The sequence below is a fragment of the Pelophylax lessonae genome (assembly GCF_965119305.1).
Source record: "Pelophylax lessonae genome assembly, chromosome: 7".
NCBI classification, from domain to species: domain Eukaryota; kingdom Metazoa; phylum Chordata; class Amphibia; order Anura; family Ranidae; genus Pelophylax; species Pelophylax lessonae.
The window spans coordinates 117,273,967-117,296,840 of record NC_138774.1 but is presented as its reverse complement, the minus strand read 5'-3'; the positions used below and the strand labels follow the sequence as shown (position 1 = coordinate 117,296,840).

Genomic DNA, 22,874 nt, shown 5'->3' with positions numbered 1-22,874 from the left:
TGTAGAAACTCCAGCAGATGGGACACCAAAAAGGAACTGAGGGACCACATCTGGAGTCCCCCACCGGAGACAGTTGTTGAAACACTTTCAGGTGAGGAGACCATACGCCCGGTCTCAGGGCCTGCTGACTGAGGTAGTCTGCCTGCCAGTCCCCCCCCCCCCCTGGAATGTACACAGCAGAGAGGGGTGGAACATATCGTTCTGCCCACCTTAGAATACCGGCTGCTTCTCTGGCAGCTAGGGCACTTTTGGTGCCTCCTTGATTGACATATGCCACAGCCGTGGTATTGTCCGACTGAATTCTTACCAGGCACCCCCACAAACAATCCGTCCACAAGGACAGGCAAAGACGGATCACCCGCATCTCAAGGATATTGATCGGCAGACTGGACTCATCTCGAGTCCAAACCCCTTGAGCGGAATCCATGCTCAAGACACCTCCCCACCCGGAGTCCATAGTAACCACTGTCAAATACAGGGGAAGAAAGGACTTCTCTCGTCGAAGAGCCGGGGAACGGAGCCACCAAAGGATCCCCTCGCACCACAGGATCAGAATGTCCAGAGATTGAGAATTCTTGTCCCATTTGGCAAGAATCTCCTTTTGCAGAGGCCAGGTATGGAACTGAGCAAACAGAACCGCCTCGAAGATGGAGACCATCAAGCCCAGCACTTGCATGTAAGTTCTGAGAGACGACCGACGGTTGGACAACAAGAGCCGACTCGCATGCTGTAACTTCAGCAATTTCGCCTCCGGAACAAACCCCCCGTCTGAGGCTGAATCCAAATTCAGGCACCGATGGTTCAGGTTTTTGGACGGAGTCAGAGCTGATTTCTGAAAATTCAGCATCCAGCCAAACTCTTGCAGAGTTGGCACAGTGATGTCCAGATAGTCTTAAGACAGATGGAGAATCTGCTCGCAGAAGGAGATTGTCCAGGTACCCCAGTAATGTGATCCCCCTCTGCCTGAGCAAGGCTAACACTGGGGCCAACACTTTTGTGAACACCCGAGGAGCTGAGGCAAGACCAAAGGGTGACGCCACTAATTGATAATGCTCCTCTCCCATGACAAAGCGAAGAAAACGCTTGTGCCCTAAATATATTGGAATATGAAGGTAAGCGTCCTTGATATCGGGAGGTGCCAGAAAGTCCTCTTGATGAAGGGATGCCACCATCGTGCAAATGGACTCCATACAAAGTTTCTTAAGCCGCACAAAGCAATTCAGGACTTTGAGATCCAAGATCGAACCTTGCGTTCCTTCCTGGGAACAGTAAATCGATTTGAATAAAATCCCTGAAAATGTTCCAACTCTGGAACCAGGACAATTACTCCCTGTGATAGATTGGAAGGAAAAGTCCCTGTGAAAGTTGGAAGGAAAGAAACCTTTAGGACCGAAACTCGATCTTGTAACAGGACTAAATCAACTCGAGGATCCATTGGTCTTGAATGAGAGGTCCATGAGTTTGGAAAAAATCAAAGACGTCCCCCCACCCCAGATACGGGTGAGGACAAGCCTTCAGGCAGAGGAGGGCTTGTCTGTGGAATTAGTGGAACCTGCTTTTGACTTACCAGCCCAGGGTCTCTTAGAACCCTCCGCGAAGCGACGGCTGGACTTTTGTCCCTTGTTCTGCGAGCCAGCAGGAGGAAAGGGCCATTTGTGAGCCGAGAAGAAAGGAACATGTTTTTGATGAGGCTCTTTGCAACCTGTGGAAGCAGAGTACTCCTTTCTCCCATAGGACCTTTAATCTCTTCCATAGAAGCACCGAACAATCTCCTGCAAACGGTAGCTAAGTCAGCACCTTTTGGGAAGCCTGGTCAGCCGACCAGCAGTTCAGCCAAATCATGCGGCGGAGGATCGCCAAAGTCACAGACAAACTGCCAGCCAAAGGGGCCGCATCCAAGGATGCATCACAGATGTACTGTAGCACCTGGATCAACTGATACGCCTGTTCAGGAGAATGTTGACCCCCCTGCCAAATACTGGTGTAAGAGTTTTGCCCATTCTGTTAAGGTCTGGGAGACCAAGGTGATAGCAAACACCGGCCTCAAAATTGAACCCGCCACAGTGAAATGGTATCAGACCAGAGCTTCAGCTCTCTTGTCCACAGGGGGTCCTGTAAAGACAGTGAATCCTCCACCAGAAGAAGCGTGGCCTTATTTAATCTGGAAACCTAAGAGTCCACCGCCATAGAACAGTCAGCTTCTTCAAAAGAGACTCCTCAAAGGGATATCTCCTAGCGAAATGTTTCGATATTCCAACCACGCGTTTCGGATATTCCCACTGACTAACGACAATCTCGTCGAAACAAGCAGGAAAAGGGAACACCTTATTCAGCTTGGATGGTCTACGGGTGCCAAATTGCACCGGCGCAACTGATGCAGCATCATCTGTGTCCTCCAATTTTAAAGTTGCCTGAACTGATACAGTCAGTGCCTCCACAAGCGCTTTTTCATGCGCGGCCGTAGTGGAAGAGCAACCATTCTCGCTGTCAGAGCACTAAGGGTGCGTGGACACAGACTCAGGGGGTTGACCCGGGTCTGCAGCGGCCAAATCCACCCGAGACTGAGGAGACGGGTGAAGGCGGGGGCGCTTCTGGCTAGGCCGCTTCTGAAGGGCCATATCAACCTTTGACACAAGTGACTGTAGGGTCCACCGTCATGGCCGCCAGGGTAGACTGAGACCCAGAGGGTCCTGCAGCTTCTGAGAGTGGGTCAGGTGGCGATACCTGCTCCAGAGACTCCACAGTTAATCCGGAGGCCACCCTTAAGATGCGACTGAGACCCAGAGGGTCCCGCAGCTTCTGAGAGTGGGTAAGGTGGTGATACCTGGTCCAGAGACTCCACAGTTAATCCGGAGGCCACCCTTAAGATACAAAAAATTGTCACAAAAAAAACCCCTCACACCGCTACCGAGGTACTGCAAGTCCCAGTGCACCAGTGGCATTGCTATGGCAGAAGAGGGAGTTGTATACCCGCAGGGACTCGCCCCCACTGACTCGGAGCAGGATACAGAGTGCCAAGCTGCTTGCAATGCTGCGATCAGAAAGGAAGAGCTGTCACTGCCACTAGAGGCCCACCGCCACATCACCGCTCAACAGGCTACAAGAAAATGGCCGCCGCATTGACTTCAACGAGCAAACTCCAAAAACCTGGCCGCCAGGCTACACAAACCTGGCCGCTGAGGCTTCATAACAGGCATCCACAAAAAAATGGCGGCACCACACAGCACCAAGGATCCTAGCCTGGCCCTTCAGGTACCTGTAGTCCACCAGGACCTCTACGCAGCCATTCGCCACAGGATCATCTGAATGTTAGCTGCTGGCGGCGGTGCGCTCCCACCCCCTCCAGCCAATCAACATATGACCCCCTATACATACATCACAAGAGCCTGTGCACCTGCGCAGGGGATTCCCGCTAGTGAGGGGGGGGGGGAACCATGAAGGAAGGAAGGATACAGAAGGGGCCTACCAACCTGAGGGAAGGGCCAACGTCCACCCCAAGATTTCCCCAGGGGGCACACTACTCACCACACCTGGGAACCAAGCGGGCACCACTCCTGGCAGTCCACCGCGCCATCTTGGAATGGGGGTGCTTCGGGCCAGAGGTACGCTGCGACTCTGGCCATGACCAGGGCTAGGCGTCCTCGCTAGGTGTTTTACTCGCTGGCCAGCCACCGACCAGTGGGGCTATATCACGGCCAACAAAGCACGGAGCTAAGTTAGGTCATGCTCGCTGGCCAGACTGGGAAGATTGTTAGGGTATATCGAGGGCCAATATGCACTTTGCCCAATATATCGGAATCGGCCACCTTGGTTATTACCGATATTTTGGAAAGTGCTTGTACCGGAGTGATGCCTGCAGCTAGAGGCATCACCCCGGTACCGGCATCCATAGCCGACGGTCGGCTGTCTTGTAATAACAACCGTGCAGCTGAGAAGCTGCTCAGATGTCATTACAAGGAGCGGGAGGGGATGTCCCCCTCCCGCGGCTCGCCTGGGTCTCCCATCCCACCGGAAAACCCAGGCAATCAGCCTGCACGGCTGCCGAAGACCCGATCAAAGCCGCATTCGGCTCTGATCGTGTCTCCATGCAAAAACTCATGACATCACTTCCGGGTACTGGCGCCAGATTTAAAAAAAAAGACAGCATTCAAAACAGCCAAACTTGGCGTTTTAAATGCTTTTAACTGCAGAGGAGGGGTTTGGGGTTTTTTAGACCCCAGATCCCTCCACAAGAGTACCTGTCAAGTAAAAAAAAATTTTTTTTTTTTAAATGTATGAAAATATCAGCCCATATCGGCCGATACCGATACGCGATGACCAAAATATCGGTATCGGCAATGAAAAAACGATATCATTCGATCCCTAATAATCCAGTGCGTCGCCCAGTCCGGCAGTAGATTGTAGTTCTCACAGGAATAGAAAGACAAAATCCCCCGTAAAAAGGAAAAAATGCTAAGGCCAGTGATCCCAGCAGGGAACCAGGTCCTTACTCCTGACTAAACACTGAAGTCTTATACCAGGAAGTGCAAAGTATACCCACTAGGACTGCCTTAGAGGCGCTGTCAAGTTTTGTTTCCGCCTAGTCCTACTTCTATGAACGAAAGAGAAATTCTATTAAGCTCCGAAGAAAAAAAAAAAAAAAAAAAAAAAGAAGAAAAAACCACGCTAAATGTTTAATACTCATGAAAATATAGAACGCAATGTGTTTTTTACAATTTACAATGGACAATTTTATTTAAAAAGTAAAATGAAAAGGAAACCTTTAAAAAAAAAAAAAAAAAAAAAAAAAAAAAAAGGATGACACTTACTGTCCCATTAGGCAAGTTTTTGGCTACTGGCTTCTTCCGGACTGTGGTGAAGTTCCATTCAGGATGAGAATGTTTTTCTTGGTTGTTGGACTCTCTGTGAAAATCAGGATGGTCATATTGCTATAACAGGGTTTCTATAAGCAGAGGTACTCTTACATAAAGCATTACATTTACACCCCAATGCTGAAATGAATGTAGGAGTTTCTAGGGCAGGGGTCTGCAACCTTTAAGACATAAAGAGCCACTTGGACCTGTTTCCGAAGGAGAAAAAAACTGGGAGCCGCAAAACCTACAAAAACCTACCGGGGGGTCGAAAACAGGGACGTAATTAGAAATCACAGGGCCCCATAGCAAAATTTGCTATGCCCAATGATCATACCACAATGCAGAGACCAGCTTACATGCCCCTTTCAATGCAGTGACCAGCATGCATGCCCCTAGGGGATATATTCGGCATTTCATATTCATGGCGTCTAGGAATGGTTAACAGCCCAGGGCAACAACAAAGTCATTATGAGGAAAACTCGAAACAATTTCTAATAAAGGAAAAGGAGTAGTTAAAGGGGTTTTAAAAGGTACAAACGTTATACTTACCTGCTCTGTGCAAGGATTTTGCACAGAGCAGGCCCGATCCTCCTTTTCTAGTGTGCCCCGGCGCCGCTCCTGGCTCCTCTTCAAAGCAGCTTTCCATGAGGACACCTATGCGGGTGCGTTCGAGTCCTGCTGCTGCATCTATTGACACAGACAGCGAGACTCGGCCCCACCCCCCGCTCCCGTGTCACTGTATTTGATTGACAGCAGCGGGAGCCATTGGCTCCCGCTGCTATCAATCTGGCTAATGAGATGAGAGCCAGCAGCCTGTGCCACTGGACTCGTGCATGGCACATGCATTAGGGTGAAAAATGTTGAGACCTTACAATCCCTTTAAACATGTTATGGGTGGACTGACACTTATACCCAGGGATCAGTACACTAAACTGTGCAGCAAAACAACTTGGGCAGACAGTGGTAAAAAAAATAAAAAACTAATGACTTTCCCATTTTGGATTGAGTAATGAATGGTGTAAACTAGTGATCGACCAATATCGTTTTTCGTTGCTGATACTTTGCCAATCGCATATCGGCCGATATCTTCACACATGTAAAAATTACCCAAAAAAAAAAACCACAAAATTTGACACAAATCTCTTTACATGTTAATCTTTATTTATTAACATTTTAAACTTTAAGTGCACGTTGTTCACACCTTAACTGCATAAAAACTGATATGAAAACTTCAATTGCAGGGACATTTGCTTTGCATTTCACATCGGATTGTGCATTAATGCAAAATAAAGTGCTGCAGTAGTGGACTCTCACACTGCAATATGTTACTGCAGTGCAGTCAGTGCAAAACAGCTAGAAAAAAAAGGTAGGCAACAACAGCTACACAAAATACATACACAGTGGATTGGATGGACTGGAGTCAGTGGAAGAGGACTATCTCTGCAGTAAAGGCACTGACTGCAACTAATGCAGCGCAGTCAGTGCAAAACTGCTAGAAAAAAGCTAGGCAACAGCTAGACTGTGGACTGGAGTCAGTGGACTACCTCTGCAGTAGGGCACTCACCGCAACTACAGCAGTCAGTGCAAAACTGCTCGAAAAAAAGCTAGGCAACAGCTACACATTGGATTGGACTCTTAGCAGTAGGGCATTCACTGCAAATACAGCAGTCAGTTCAAAACTGCTAGGAAAAAAGGTAGGCAACAGCTAGACAGTGGATTGTAGTGGAGTGGACACTACTCTTTTCAATACTCCAAGTTAAGTAGAACAATATTATAAATGCAGAAAGAACATTTCAGCATGTCCATGGTCACCTGTTAAAGGTCTTCTGTTTTGTTCAAACAATGCTGCAACTTCGTAAACATGCTCAGGAGGAGTGGAGGACAGAGGAGCAGAGGGAGGTATCTTCTAGCATGGAAAGCAAGTCTTTTGTAGCGTGCCTCATTTTCGCTTCACCAGTGAAGATGATGACTTTTGTCAATTACGGCTTCTTTCAAATAGAGATGAAGTTCATCATCAAGGCTCATCGTTGCAGATTCAGAACAAATTGAATCCTCCGCACAAGGCCCCAATAAAACACTGAAAATGTCCTGATCAATTAAGACAATGAAGGAGATTCTCTTTGTTGACGTATTTTTGGAATTTTGTCTGTTTTATTAGCATGCTGCTCTTCATAAAAGTAGTGTTCTGGACTTTTCGGCAGGAACCTCCTGCACCTCCATATCTTCTGTCAGCCATTGTTTCGCCTTAGCCAATACATCATCAGAAGAGAAAGCATGGTTCTTGTATCGAGGATTCAAAAGACTTGCAAGCACAACATTTTTCATCTCTTCATGCTTTTCAAAACATATCAAAGCTCTTTGGCTTGACAGACCATCATTTGAAAGTTGGGGGGGGGGGGGGGTACGCCATGATGACAGAGGTCTGACATATCAGCAAGCCTCATTCCTTTAGGCATGTTTGCTCCACTGTCTCGAAGTTGCACAAGCATCACTCAGTCTTTGGTGATTCTCCATTCTTCAAGCATGCCTAGAAACATTTCTCTACTCAGCTGTGTGGGATCCTTACATCACTTTTATATTCAACACCAATTGCCTTTTTGTCTATCCGCTGTCAATGAAGTGGCATGCAAGAATGAGTAGCGACTCAGACTCGGTTTGTGACCAGCAGTCCATCGTGAATGAGAGGGAGTTGCCAGCATAGCCTTTACTTTGTCAACTACCTTTTGGTGTAGCTTTGCCAGCATTTCGGTTCGATAATACTTCTCACTCTTTAGTATGTAGCCTGGCTCAAGCATGGACATCAACCGCTTAAATCCTGAGTCAGACACCACTGTAAATGGCTGGTTGTCAGTAAAAATCATCTCTGTGAATACTCTGTCCAGCAGTTGGGATCTTCCATCTGAATCTAGACAGCGACATCTTTTTTTTTCACAACATTATCTGTTATTGTTATCAATATGTGTAGGGGTGCGCTAAACAACAAGATTGGTGAAGACCCAAGAAAATTGGGATATAGTTTAAAAGTTAACATATAACTGTGACAAATTAGGATAAATAAATAACATAAAAGTTATCATATGACGGTGACACTTTTGTGTCACCGTCATATGATAACTTTTATGTTATTTATTTATCTTAATTTGTCACAGTTATATGTTATTAACTTTTAAACTATATCCCAATTTTCTTGGGTCTTCACCAATATTGTCGTTTAGCGCACCCCTACACCTATTTATATTCATCACATATTCATAAAACACTGAAAGCCGGGAGCAGCTTCAACACCCTATCAGCGCACCCATCCTCCCTAACCCATATCTGTTATTGTTGCCTGGGATAGTGGAGGAGGTATTGAATCAAAATCACGTTGATATTCATTTTGTTTTTTATTGTGCTGCATGATAAAAATTAAATATGATGAACTCTTAGATGGGCCCAAAGATTTAACATGTTTGTTTATTGCAGTTACTGATCCCATGCTTATGTTTGTACATGTGTTGCACCCTGTTCGTGGTGGCTGCCTGGCTTGCAGGAACACTGTGTGGTGGCTGCCTGGCTTGCAGGAACACTGTGTGGTGGCTGCCTGGCTTGCAGGAACACTGTGTGGTGGCTGCCTGGCTTGCAGGAACACTGTGTGGTGGCTGCCTGGCTTGCAGGAACACTGTGTGGTGGCTGCCTGGCGTGCAGGAACACTGTGTGGTGGCTCCCTGGAGTGCAGGAACACTGTGTGGTGGCTCCCTGGCATGCAGGAACACGGTGTGGTGGCTCCCTGGCATGCAGGATCACTGTGTGGTGGCTCCCTGGCATGCAGGATCACTGTGTGGTGGCTCCCTGGCTTGCAGGAACACTGTGTGGTGGCTCCCTGGCTTGCAGGAACACTGTGGTGGGTGGCTGGCTTGCAGGAACACTGTGGTGGGTGGCTGGCTTGCAGGAACACTGGTGGCTGGCTGGCTTGCAGGAACACTGTGGTGGCTGGCTGGCTTGCAGGAACATTGTGGTGGGGTGGCTGGCTTGGTGTCACTCACCCTGGCCTGTTGTGGCGGGTAGCTGGCTTGCTGGAACACTGGTCACAGTGGCGGGTGGCTGGCTTGGTGTCATCTGGGTGGCTGGTTGCTTGCTTGCTAGGCTGACGCCCTGTTGTGGTGGGTGGCTGAGGCCAGGGCCTGTGGGTGGATGGCTGGCAGCGTGACCGGACTGCAGCTAGCTGTAACACGAGGCTGTGTGAGGCGTGGGAGGCAGTATTTAAGTGCAGCACAGTGAAATGGCGTCACGTACGGGCCATGCAGGCGTGCGAGACTGTGTTAGAAGGCATAACGTGTGCGTGCAACATACGGAATGACGTCACGAAAATATCGGCAATATCGGTTAATTAAAAGGCTCATTCTGATATATCGGGGAATGTGCATGTATCGGTGTTGCCAATAATCGGTCGACCTCTAGTTATAACCTGTCTATTTTTGGCCATCTGTGTCCCTCTGGGGGATTTACCTTCACTTCCTATTCCATAGCCAAAACAGAGAGGAAACCCCTGCAAATTAGGGGAATCCCTCGGGGACCCCCCAGGTCATTAGAACTACAGGGAGTGCAGAATTATTAGGCAAATTAGTATTTTTGAGGATTAATTTTATTATTGAACAACAACCATGTTCTCAATGAACCCAAAAAACTCATTAATATCAAAGCCGACTATTTTTGGAAGTAGTTTTTAGTTTGTTTTTAGTTTTAGCTATTTTAGGGGGATATGTGTGTGTTCAGGTGACTATTACTGTGCATAATTATTAGGCAACTTAACAAAAATCAAAGATACAGTATACCCATTTCAATTATTTTTACCAGTGAAACCAATATAACATCTCAACATTCACAAATATACATTTCTGACATTCAAAAACAAAACAAAAACAAATCCGTGACCAATATAGCCACCTTTCTTTGCAAGGACACTCAAAAGCCTGCCATCCATGGATTCTGTCAGTGTTTTGATCTGTTCACCAACATTGCGTGCAGCAGCAACCACAGCCTCCCAGACACTGTTCAGAGAGGTGTACTGTTTTCCCTCCTTGTAAATCTCACATTTGATGGACCACAGGTTCTCAATGGGGTTCAGATCAGGTGAACAAGGAGGCCATGTCATTAGCTTTTCTTCTTTTATACCCTTTCTTGCCAGCCACGCTGTGGAGTACTTGGACGCGTGTGATGGAGCATTGTCCTGCATGAAAATCATGTTTTTCTTGAAGGATGCAGACTTCTTCCTGTACCACTGCTTGAAGAAGGTGTCTTCCAGAAACTGGCAGTAGGACTGGGAGTTGAGCTTGACTCCATCCTCAACCCGAAAAGGCCCCACAAGCTCATCTTTGATGATAACAGCCCAAACCAGTACTCCACCTCCACCTTGCTGGCGTCTGAGTCGGACTGGAGCTCTCTGCCCTTTACCAATCTAGCCACGGGACCATCCATCTGGCCCATCAAAACTCACTCATTTCATCAGTCCATAAAACCTTTGAAAAATCAGTCTTGAGATATTTCTTGGCCCAGTCTTGACGTTTCAGCTTGTGTGTCTTGTTCAGTGGTGGTCGTCTTTCAGTCTTTCTTACCTTGGCCATGTCTCTGAGTATTGCACACCTTGTGCTTTTGGGCACTCCAGTGATGTTGCAGCTGTGAAATATGGCCAAACTGGTGGCAAGTGGCATCTTGGCAGCTGCACGCTTGACTTTTCTCAGTTCATGGGCCTTGGTTTTTCCACACGCTTCTTGCGACCGTGTTGACTCTTTTGAATGAAATGCTTGATTGTTCGATGATCACGCTTCAGAAGCTTTGCAATTTTAAGAGTGTTGCATCCCTCTGCAAGATATCTCACTATTTTTGACTTTTCTGAGCCTGTCAAGTCCTTCTTTTGACCCATTTTGCCCAAGGAAAGGAAGTTGCCTAATAATTATGCACACCTGATATAGGGTGTTGATGTCAGACCACACCCCTTCTCATTACAGAGATGCACATCACCTAATATGCTTAATTGGTAGTAGGCTTTCGAGCCTATACAGCTTGGAGTAAGACAACATGCATAAAGAGGATGATGTGGTCAAAATACTCATTTGCCTAATAATTCTGCACTCCCTGTAGTGCCTCCCCTTGGAAGATGGGAAGATTTTACTGAGGACAACCCAGAATTTGGAATTTTCTTTTACTTTCAATAAAAAATAAGATAAACAGAGGATGAGTCTCCCTAATGGGGGCACAGACAGCATTACAAACCTTGTGTGGTGCGATCAACATTTACATATGCGTGCGGGAGTAACGTATGCATTCGCATTTGGGATGAGCATGGTGGGACAGGGGGCGCTTTAAATTTTTTATATTTTATATATTTTTTTGTACTAACTTTATGGCTATCACAAGGCCAACATCCCTTGTGACAGAATGGGCCGTGACAGGTCCTCGTTATGGAGAGTTTTGGGGTCTATTAGACCCCAAATCTCTCCTTGCCCCCCAATGCAGCCGATCAGACCGAGATCATTCCAGTCAGCTGCTTCTCTGGCCGCTGGTGGTCAGGTAAACAACGGGCGGCACCTGAAGTGATGAATACTCATTGCTCCCGGTTTCCAGGGTTACAGAGAGAGGGGAACGTCAGTTCCGCTCTCTGTAGGGCAGCCATTGGCCGCATTGCTCCCAGCCTCCGCGATGGAACCGGAGAGGCGGCGGAGGGAGGGGGGTGGCATCGCCCCGATGTTACCACTGAAACCCAAGGACGTACGGGTACGTCCATTTGCGGGAAGTGGTTAAGTACACCTAAAGGCAAAACTGGAGAGGGAATAGAACACTTGTAAAGTTTTTACTGCTGTTGGTTCTGTTTACCCTCACTGAAAGTAAAAGAAAATGGTCCTCCTAACAGGATCAAAGGAGAAATCTTCTACCAGGGACTCCCTTTCACTTCAGTTTTTTTCCATTTATAAAGTTTATTTATTACAGCCAGGTACAAGTAATACAAAAGACATTAATTAGGGTTTGGCATCATCACATACGCAAATCAACCCCCCCCCCCCCCCCTTTAAGTACCATAAAAGAACCCTCACTGGCATGTAACTTTTTCTTTTTCCTTTTAGTAGACAAAAGGTCTACAACTAGGACCAAAGTAAGAAAGGAGAGAAAGAAAAGAAAAAAAAAAAAACTACGGGACACAGATGCCAAAAAACTTTACATGGGTTATAATACTCCTTTACGCTACCCAATATGAAAAAAAAATTGCCTTTAGTTCGACTTAAAAAAAAAAAAAAAAAAAAAATGATCACAGTTGTAATACTCACGTATCAGAATCATCAGAACCAGAATCACTATGACCCTCAGCCTTCCATCGTTTAAATCGGTCAATCAGCTCTGTTAGGTATGATGTTCTCTTGGCATTTTTAACAATAAATTTGTGCTTAAGAAGTTCTTTGGCTGTAGGTCGCTGATGAAAAGAGAAAATAAAAGACTAAACCAATATTTCCTCTTGCTACAATAAAAATGTTCAAAGATGAAAGATTTTGCACATACAATTTGAGTATATACTTATTCACATTAATTACTGATACATCTAAAAATGGTTATTTTTTCAAAATCACTATTTACGCCTTTGTGGCCAAGAAGCATTGCTCAGCCATAACTTACATTGGTGCATCCAAATTTTATAGCTTATAGCCTAACTTTAGACAACAAAAAAATACAAAATCAGCACAAGGGATATAAAACTTTCTTGAATCTGTGTCCCCTTGTAATGCTGGCTCCTGGATTATTTAAAATCTACATCCTCTGCTCCCTCCTGGACCCACCTTATAACCTTCCTGTGCGGCAGGGGTGGGGGGGTTCACAGAATGGAGGGAGCTGTGAAAGGCATTCAAGCGTGCCCAACTATGCCCGCCCAGGTCTGCCATTCATAGAAGCGGTGCTAAAGTTTCTATGTATGAAATGTGATCTATGAATGGAAGAGGTCGATCTTTCAATCACCCAGTCCTTCACCCATAGATAGTTTTTAGTCATAGAAGCTGTAGTAAACCTATCAATGGCAGAGCTGGGTGGGCATAGTTGGGCACTCCTGATGAGGAGTGACTGTCATAGCTTCCTTAGTTCTATTAACCCTTGTGCGGAATATCAAGTCAGCAGGGGTGTGCAGGATTGGGGGGGGGGGGGGGGTGTCAGGGAATCCAGAAGCCAGCAGCACATGTTGGAATAATAGTAAGTCAACTTTATGCTGATTTTCTTTTTTATATATATTTTGTATAAACTTAGACTAAGGTTTAAAGTGAACCTGCAGTAGCTAATCTAGCATTCTTCTCACACACATCAGGAATCTCCAGGCCGCTGCATGTCTGTTCCATTATTAATGTAAGCTCCCTGTGTGGTTGATATACCTGGTTTCCTTGCTATGAGCATACTTCCTGGGCTTAAAAAAAAAAAAAAAAAAAAAAAAAAAGCCTGGGCCCACCTAAGTCATTAGAAGCCAGCAAAGGCTGTGCATTAAAATGCAGATGGAGGTTCGGGGGGGGGGGGGGGGTCAACGAATATATGCAGAGCAACCAGGCATTCATTACCAACCTGGGGGGGTTCCAGGGAAAACAGACCTGGAGGTTGGGGGGAGGGGCATAGTAAGTGGCAAAAAGTTTACCTTAATGTAGGTAATGTATAAAAAGTAGAAAAGGTTTTTTACCAATTTTTAACTGATGCCTGAAAAGGATATTTGAGGATTCTTAAAAAGCCTGAAAAAAGGGAATACATTTGGCTATAAAAGATATACCTGTGCTCAGATCCCAATAGCTTGTACATGTAAATAACCTACCAGGTGCTAAACTGGTGTGACCACATGTTAACACCGCACGCAGTTTTCATAAGAAACAGGGAAAGGAGGAACCTGACCCATGATGCAATAGACCTGAACCACCGTCTGTCTGATCTATCTGGAAATGGTTGCAGAGGAAGAAGACAACCCTTAGTGAGGTCTGTCCGTGAGCGCAAATAAAGAATCGGATTTCCTAAAAGAGTAGCTGCCAGGTGCACCCTAATTTCCCGGACCACATCCAAGACATGCAAGGCCAGTTCCTTCAGATGTTTAGGCCTGGAACACAGGGAAGGCAATATGTGTTCATTCAAATGACAGTCAGAGACCACCTCACGAAGGAATGACGGAGGGAGGCAAAGCACCACAAAGTGGACAGGATAACGCCCGTCAGTTTCGACACCTCGCATGCAGAGGTGATAGCCACCAAAGAAGGCCACCTTCTGGGGCAGCATAAGCAGGGAAACCTCCCTATTTTCAAAGAGAAGCTTCAGTAGAGCTGAAAGCACCACATTAAGATTTCAAGGTGGCAACGGAGCCCGCACTGAAAGAACCAATTGTCGGAAACTCTGAAAAAAAGGTGTGCACCAGGCAGAGTGTGGCAAAAGGTGGTTAGAAAAAGACTGCCAAAACCCGATACCTGGCCCTTGATGGTACTCAAGGCCAATTTTTGTTCAACCTCCTGTTGAAGGTTAAGAGTCAATCCACCGAGGAGCGAGGATGAACCCCAGATTTATACCACGCAATGTACGTCTTCCACATACGATGGTATATCTTCCCTGAAGCAAATTTCCTAGCTTTTAACAGCGTAGGAATTACCGATTCAAACAAACCTCCATCCTTCAGCACCTGGCGTTCAACAGCCAAGCCGTTAAAGCCAGCGACCGTAAAGCAGGATGGAAGATTGGTCTGTGGGGCAGCAGATCCTCCTGAGAGGAAGTCCCCAGAGAGCATCCGCGACCAACCGTACCAGATCGGCATACCAAGTCCGGCAAGGCCAATCTGGGGCCACTAGAATGACCGGAATCCCTTCTGCTTGAATCCTGCACAGGAGTCGTGGCAGAAGTTAGAGAGGGTTGGAACGAATCAATCAGCCCACCTTATAATACCGGCTACTAAACCGAGCCATCAGCAAACTTGTGCCCCCTTAGTGATTGACAAACCACGGCCGTGGCATTGTCCGAATTAATTCGTACCGGACACCACTGAAGATGATTGTCCAATGAACCAGACAGTCTGATTGCTCTGATTTCCAGTACACCCATCAGCAGTCTGGGCTCTGAGTCCAGACCCCCTGACCATGTCTGTGCTGAGGACGATTCCCCACCCGCAGGGGGAGAAGGATTTTCCCTGTCGAAGTGCCAGAGTGCGAAGCCACCTCTAGAGACCTCAAATCGTTGACCCATTTCGCCAGACTCTTTAGCAGAGATCTTGTGTGAAACTATGCAAACAAATCGCCTCGAGATTAAACATCAGGCCCTGCACGTGCATGCAGGCCCGGAGGGAAGACCGTCTGATGAACAAAAGAAGCTGAATTGCCTCCTGCAATGTCTGAAGTTTTTCCCGAGGAAAAAACATTCTGGCTGAGGCCAATGTCCAGAGTCAGACCCTGATAGGCCATTGTTTGTGGACAGAACCAAAGCAGACTCCTGAATGCTCAGGATCCCACCAAACTCCCTCAAAGTTCACAGAGCAAACTCCAGTAGTCCATCAGAGCAGTCGTAAACTTTGCTCGCAGAAGATTGTCCGGGTATCAAAGTACCACGATCCCCCGCTGACTCAAACAATGCCAGCACTGGGGCCTACACTCCAGTGAAGACCCGAGGTGCAAGGGTGAGACCAAAGGTCAACGGCACAAACCGATAATGCTCCTCGTCCACAGCAAAACGGAGGAAGCACTGGCGACCAGCACATATTAGAATGTGCAGGTAGGGGTCGATGTCGAAAGAAGCGAGAAGAAATCCCCCTGGTGTAGGGATGCCATTACAATGTGAATGGACTCCATGCGGAAACTTCTGTACTCGCACAAAGCAGCTTAGCGCCTTGAGGTCCAGAATTGAACGTACCTTGCCTTCCTTCCTGGGGACTGTAAAGAGGTCTGAGTAAAAAACCATTGAAAATGTTCTGAAGTCAGAAACGGAAACCACCCCTTGAAATAAGTCTTGCACTGCCCCAAAGGAACCCTGTAAGTGATCTGGGGACAAGTGTACGTTGGAAGGGAAAAAAAAAAACTTTCTGGGAGGACAAGACCAAACTCGATTCTTGTAGCCTGACCGAATACCTTTGTGAACCCACTTGTCCTGTACCAGGAAACCAGTGAAGATGCCCCCCCCCCCCTGATACCGGGGTGAGGGCGCCCCTTCATGCAGAGGCAGCCTTGTCCGCAGGTCTGGAAGAGCCTACTCGTAGCTTGCCAGACCAGGTCCTCTTGGAACCTCTGGAGGAGGCCCTAACTTTTGATCCCTTGTCTTGAGATCCAGAGAAGAAGCCACTTGACCGAGGAGAATGATCTACATCTACAATGGGGCTCCTTGCCCTTGGTAGCCTGCGGAAGAAGAGTACTCTAGCCCCCATAAGACCCTTAACGATGTAATCCAAGGAAGCTCAAAAAAGGCGATTCCCTAAAAGAGGGAGATCAGATAAGGCTCTTCTTAGACGTCTAGTCCGCAGACCAACATTTCAGTCAAACAATACGCTGAAGGACCACTGCTGATACAGACCGCCTAAAAATCAAAAGGCGCATTCAAACGCCAGCTCCACAAAGAGGGGGGAAGCTATTCTCCCTCCAGGTCCAGGTAAAAGCTTAGTCCACTCGGTCAGAGTTTGCGACACCAGGGCAATAGTAATTACCGGCCTAATTGCCAAAACAGCCACAGCGCACATATGGCAGGCCAGAACATCCGCCCTCTTATTAGCTGGACCTGTAAGGGCGGCGACTCCTCAACCGTGATGAAGGTAACTCAACTTAACCTGGAAACCGGCGAGTCCACTACAGTCCACCTTTTACGTAGTAAATCCTCATAAGGATATTGCAAGTAAAAAACTTAGCAGCCACTGTATTTTGGACAACCCCACTGTTTTGTGACAATGTTGTCAGGGTAGGCAGAAAGAGGAACACCCTTGCCGCTTTGGAGAGCCTGTGGGTGCCAAAAGGAACCAGTGCCTCTGATGCGGCATGAGCCGCAACCTCTATTTTTAAAGTTTCACACACTGACACAAACAGTGCATCCACCAGCACTCATTTAAGCACGGCTAGAGGAGCAGAGGAATCATCACTATCTGAGCACTCCACGTGCATGAACGTAGACCCAGTAGTGTCGCTATATTGAGCTCACCCCAAAAATCTAACAATCAGGGGAGGCCGCTGACTGCGATCCCTCAAAGGTGAAGCCGGCCAAGCGTCCACAAATTGACTACCTATTGAAGTCCACAAAAAACTAGGGTTTCGCCCTCGGAGCCCTCTAGAGAGAATACAATAGGACATAGCCACCTTAAAAGCCACCTCATTTTGTTAAGCGCTGCGCAAACTGTTGGCGCTATATAAATCCTGTATAATAATAATAAAAGGGAGCCGCCCACTGGGACGCGGATAAGCAGGCAGTGTACCCTCGCTAAAACAAGGCACGTGTCCAACACAATAATGGCGGCAAAACTTTCATTAAAAATTAAGCACCCCAAACAGCCACACGGTCCAAGGGAGGTGCCAAGCTGACCATATGGCCCAGCAGGCCACAGCCTAAATTTTTGTGGGGGTCCAGCCACAATTGCACAGATCCTTAGCTCAGCGGATGCCCAAGGAAAGAGTGGGGGCTTCAGCTACATGCAGTGGGGCTGCCTCACAGAGGTTCTGATGAAAGGAGGAACCTGACCCTTAATAGAATAGGCCTGCTCCCCTGTCTGCCTGATCCATCTGGAAATGATCGCAGATGTGGCCTGCCCCTTACGAGGTCAATCTGTAAGAACAAAGAATCAGATTTCCAAATCAACGTAATCACCGCCAGGTAGAACCAAATTGCCCTGACTACATCCAAGGAATGTAGAGCAATTTCTTTAGGATGTTTCGGCTTAGGACATAAAGACAGCAACACAATATCTTTATTCAAAATGAAACCCCGAGACAACCTTAGGAAGGAATGCCTTACAGGGTAGTAACACTACTGTCCCTATGAACCACCAGGTAAGATGACCGACAAGATAACGCAGAAAACTGACACCCTACATGCAGAAGTTATAGCAACCAAAAAGGCCATCTTCTGCGACAGAGTGAGCAAAGGAAGGTCACAAATGTTTTCAAAAGGAGGTTTTTGAAGTACGACCGTACCATATTAAGATCCCACGGAGGTACTGGGGATAGCACCGGAGGAGCGAGATGGTGAACTCCCTACACAAAAGCGTGAACCAATGAACCAAAAACTTAATCGCCAACGGCTTTTGAAGAATATGACCAAAGCGGAAATCGGGGCCCTTGATGCCCAGAGCCAGGTGTTGATCTACACCTAATTGTAGAAACTCCAACAGGCGAGACACAGGGACTCACCACCATGCACACAGAGCTGGATTGCAAAACAGCCTGCAACACTGCGATCAAAGAGGAAGAAGCGCTGACACTGTCACTAAAGCCCCCACTGCACTGGACTTCAAGAAAATGGCTGCCGCATAGACTACAATGGGAAACCCAAAACATGGCCGCCGTACTACACAAAAATACCTGCAGAGTCTGAAAACAACCATCCACGGCAAAATGGCGCTGCGCGGGACCTAGACCCCCCCACCGCAGTGCAATAAATGCAAGCACCCCTAAAAAGGGAGCCGCCAGTGGCACACTCCCACCCCCCTCCAGCCCAGCACCAATTACCCCAGCCAGAAACACCCGTGCACCCCAAAGGAGGATTAGGGGAGAGGGCTGAGGGCAGATGAGGTTGACCAATGCAGGGATACCCCTGCTAGGGAGAGGAGGGAAACGATTAGGGGAAGGAAGGACACAGGGGGGCCTACAATACCAAGGAAGGGCCTGCGACCACCCCAGCAATTCCCACAGAAACGAGGGGGTACACTACTCACCACACCTTGGCATTAGGCAGGCACCATTCCTGGCAGTCCACCATACCATCTTGGAATGGGGGGTGCTGCGGCCAGAGGTATGCTGCGACTCTGATCATGACCATTGACGTGACCAGGGCTATGCGACCTCACAAAGTGTTTCACTCGCCAGCCTGCCCCCGGCTAGTGGGGCTATGTCGCAGCCAACCTAGCGCTGAATAGTCGGGTCCCGCTCGCATGCCAGACTGGGAATAAGGATCTAGGATATCCAGTGCGTCGCTCAGTCCAGCTGTTGATTATTTTCTGTTCCTGTGTGAACTGCAAAGAGAAAAGAAAAAATTCCATTTAAAAAAGGAAAAAATGCCAGGACCGTAGATCCCAGCAGGAAGCCAGGTCCTTACTCCTGACTAGGCAGAAGAAAAACTGAAGTCCTATAGCAGGAAGTTATATACCCCACTGGGACTGTCTCAGGGGCGTAGCCAAAATGGTTTCCGCCTAGTCATACACCTGAACTGAGAGCAGCATAAGCCCAAAGGTCTAAGATATGGAGCTGTGTCAGTCAATGAACGAAGGAGAAATCCCATTTTCTTTAGTTCGACGGACACAGCGCTCCATTAATCATGGTACATCCGAAAAAAGTGCAAACAAGGAAAATGAGGGGTAGGGAAAAAACCCAAGGCTAAACAAGAGCCCCTAACAAGGACACAGGAGCCTTAAACCGGGTCACAGGAGCCCAGTCTAAAAAATAAAGGTTTAAAGAAAAACACACACCTGAAGAGGGAACAGCCCCTCAAACTTGCGATATTGAAGCCTGATGATCCCAAGAAGCACTCAGCTTCCGAGTAGAATGTGCCGTGACAGGGAAAGGTGGAACCTGACCTTTAATGGAATAGGCCTGAGTCACCGTCTGTCTGATCTATCTGGAGATGGTAGCCGAAGAAGGGGTCAGCCCTTTTCTTGGTCTGTCCGTAACAACAAAAATTGAGTCTGACCTCCTTAAAGACTCAGTTGCCAGGATACACCCCAATCGCACAAACCACATCCAAGGTATGCAAAGCAAATTTCCTGGGATGAACCGACTTGGGACACAAGGAAGGCAACACAACGTCCTCATTCGAATGGAAGTCAGACAACTTTGGGCAGGAATGATGGGCAGGGACAAAGAACCACTTTATCCCTATGTACCACTAAATGGGGACGGCGGCAGGATAATGCCACCAATTCGAATACCCTATGGGCCGCGGTAATAACCACCAAGAATGTCACCTTCTAGCATAACAGACAAGAGAATCTCCTGAATATTCTCAAATGGAGGTTTCTGGAGAACCGTAAGTATTAAATTTGAAATCCCATGGCGGCAAAAGAGACCATACAGGTGGAGCCACATGGCCAACCCCCTGAATGAAGGTACGTACTAAAGAGTGTGTGGCTAGGGGTTGCTGAAAGAAGATAGCCAAGGCAGACACCTGGCCCTTGATGGTACTCAAGGCCAACTTTTGATCAATGCTCTGTTAAAGACAGGTTAAGATCCGAGCTACAGAAAAGGATCGAGGATGAGCGCCAATCGACTCACACCAAGATGCTTTTCCACGTACAGTGGTATATCTGGCTGGAAAATGACTTCACCATAGTAGGGATCACTGATCCAGGACAGAGCTCTATCCCTCAGTACCCGGGTTTTAATAGCTAAGCCATTAAAACCAGCGATGGTAAAGCTAGATGGTAGATCAGCCCTTGGGACAACTGGTCTTCTCTGTGAGGTAGCCCCCAAGGGATGTTTATGGCCACCAGACAGTAAATCATGGCCTGTGGTTCCCGAAATTTAACCAGAGGAAGTACCACCCTGGTCAGAATTAAAATCAGACCTAGGTAAAACAACTCCCTGGACAGGGATAGGGGGAACCTTAGGTAGTCCAGACATCACCTGAACCTTTGCAGGAATTAAATCGGCACAAGGAGACTGAGGACCTAAAAATCCTAGAAAGAACCAGCTTTGTCCCCCTTTCTGGGTACCCCCAAAAGAAACATTTTGCAGATCTCCTTAACACTCAAAGTCGTGTACGGGGCCAGAAAACCAGCAAAGATGTCCCCTGACCCAAATAATGTGTTAGGGCAGACCTTCATGCTTATTCTCTGTCCCAGAAGCATGAAAGAATTTTCTGTGTGCTGATGGCGGCCCCCCATCTGCGGCGAGACTTCTTCCTGGGCCTTTGCCCACACGCCACTTCCACCCAGAACACTAAGGACTGCAACACCTTCATCAATGCAACCATGGGAAACTGGGGTTTCGAGGGACCTGCCACCTCCATGAGGGGGTCAGTGGGGGAGATGTGACCCTGAGGCTCCATAAAGGAATGTAAGACCCTTGCAGTACAAAAACGATATTTTGGCACCACCAATGGATCCCCTCAAGGCCCAGGGTACCTATTAGCAGAGAGATAACAGGGACCCCCAAAGACTAACCCTACCAACCGGAGGAGCACAGAGAATTCAAACCCAGCAACATGAACGCAATCCCTGTTCATATGTCCCAGGCACAGGAAGAGGAAACTAAGGAGGAAGAGGAGGTGGTTCGGCATCCCCACGAGGCTTCAGTTGTTTCCAGCATCTACCAGACTAAGGGAAAATGGGCCCTGTGACATCATCCAGCTACACAAACATGGCCGCCAACCAGAGACCAGCCAGACTAAGGAAAATGGCCACAAACACTGAAGCATGCTGCCAGGATCCTTCCTGCAACGCTGCACCCGACGGTAGCACACACATTTAGGGGAGACTCTGCTGTATACACTGCACTAGTCTGTGCACTGGGACCCCCTGCACTATACCCACACTGCAAACAGCAGGGCATGCACCTAGGGGTCTCCTACACTGGGACCCCTCCAGACTACCAGGGCGGGAAACACTATCCCAGGACCCTTAGAGTGGGAATAGCAGAGGAGACCCCAGGGGTCTCTGCTGCATTCTCTGCCCTGGGACCCCCACCAGACTCTAAGTCCAGATGGGGGGTAGGAGTGGGGGAAGCCCAGCTTAGTGAAAGATTTAAAGATGGGATGCAGGCAGGTTCGACAGTCCCTGAATATGGCCATATGGTGGGACCAAATCCCCATTTTTATTTATTGATTGTCTTCATATTTGATAGTCATCTCTTTTGTATGTGTGCGCTATTCTTTTTTAATATGCATGTTGCTTGGTTCATAGCTGCACCAGCTTTAGAAATACATGTTCAGGGTTTGCTCCCTCAACTTTTTGCTTGTTTATTATGTATTCGGTCTGACCAGACTTCTGAGGTTGAGCACCGCCTGTCATTCTTCCCTGTGTAAAAGCACTGATCTAACGGTCCTGCTATGTAGGACTGTTGATCTGTGCTTTTACACACACAGCCACATCCCTGCACAGTAAGAAGCACGCCCCTAGGGACACACAGTCACTGCATCTCTAATAAAGTTAACCCCTTCCCTGCCAGTGTCATTTTTACAGTAACAGTGCAAAAAAAAAAATCGCAGATCGCCATTATTTGTTAAAAAAAAAACAAAAAAACAACAAAAATTACAAAAATCTTTCCCTTAGTAAACACAATAACTTTTGCGCAAACCAATCAAAATATGCTTATTGTGATTTTTTTTTTTTACCAAACATAGGTAGCAGAAAACAAATTTGCCGAAAATGTAAAAAAATTGATTTTTACATTTTTTTTTTGGGGGGGGGGGGGGGATTTCATATAAAAAAGTGAAAAATATTATTTTTGCAAAATTGTCGCTCTTTTTTTGATTATAGCGCATGATCAAAAAAAAAAAAAAAATCGCACAGGTGATCAAATACCACCAAAAGAAAGCTCTATTTGGGGGAAAAAAAGGTCAAATTAGTTTTGGTATAGCATCGCACGACCGCGCAATTGTCAGTTAAAGTCACGCAGTGCCGAATCGCAAAATACCCCCTGGTCAGGAAGGGGGTGAAATCTTCTGGGGCTTAAGTGGTTAAAGTGTTATTAAACTATTTTTTTAACTTGTACCTAAAAGGTAAGCTTACCATCAGGCTTACCTGGAGGTACAATGAATATCTCCTAAACGAATACCATTTAGGAGATATTCACATCGGGGATAGTGGATGACGTCACCCGCACATGTGCATGGACGCTCTGCTTTCAGGACATACGTTATTGCGGCCCCAGCCAT

General features: G+C 47.2%; 1 protein-coding gene across 2 annotated transcripts in view; it reads right to left on the bottom strand.

Annotated features, from left to right (window-relative positions):
- STK26 (serine/threonine kinase 26) overlaps window positions 1–22,874 on the bottom strand; it is a gene marked incomplete at its 3' end in the record, with an annotated part of 321,958 nt that overhangs the window by 52,910 nt on the left and 246,174 nt on the right. For both annotated transcript variants that reach the window (XM_082264444.1, XM_082264443.1), the window contains exons 7-8: window positions 12,155–12,297; window positions 4,809–4,902 (exon numbers count right to left, since the gene is read on the bottom strand). In XM_082264444.1, the coding sequence (XP_082120570.1) occupies window positions 4,809–4,902; window positions 12,155–12,297 (237 nt within the window). The remainder of the gene's footprint in view (window positions 1–4,808; window positions 4,903–12,154; window positions 12,298–22,874) is intronic.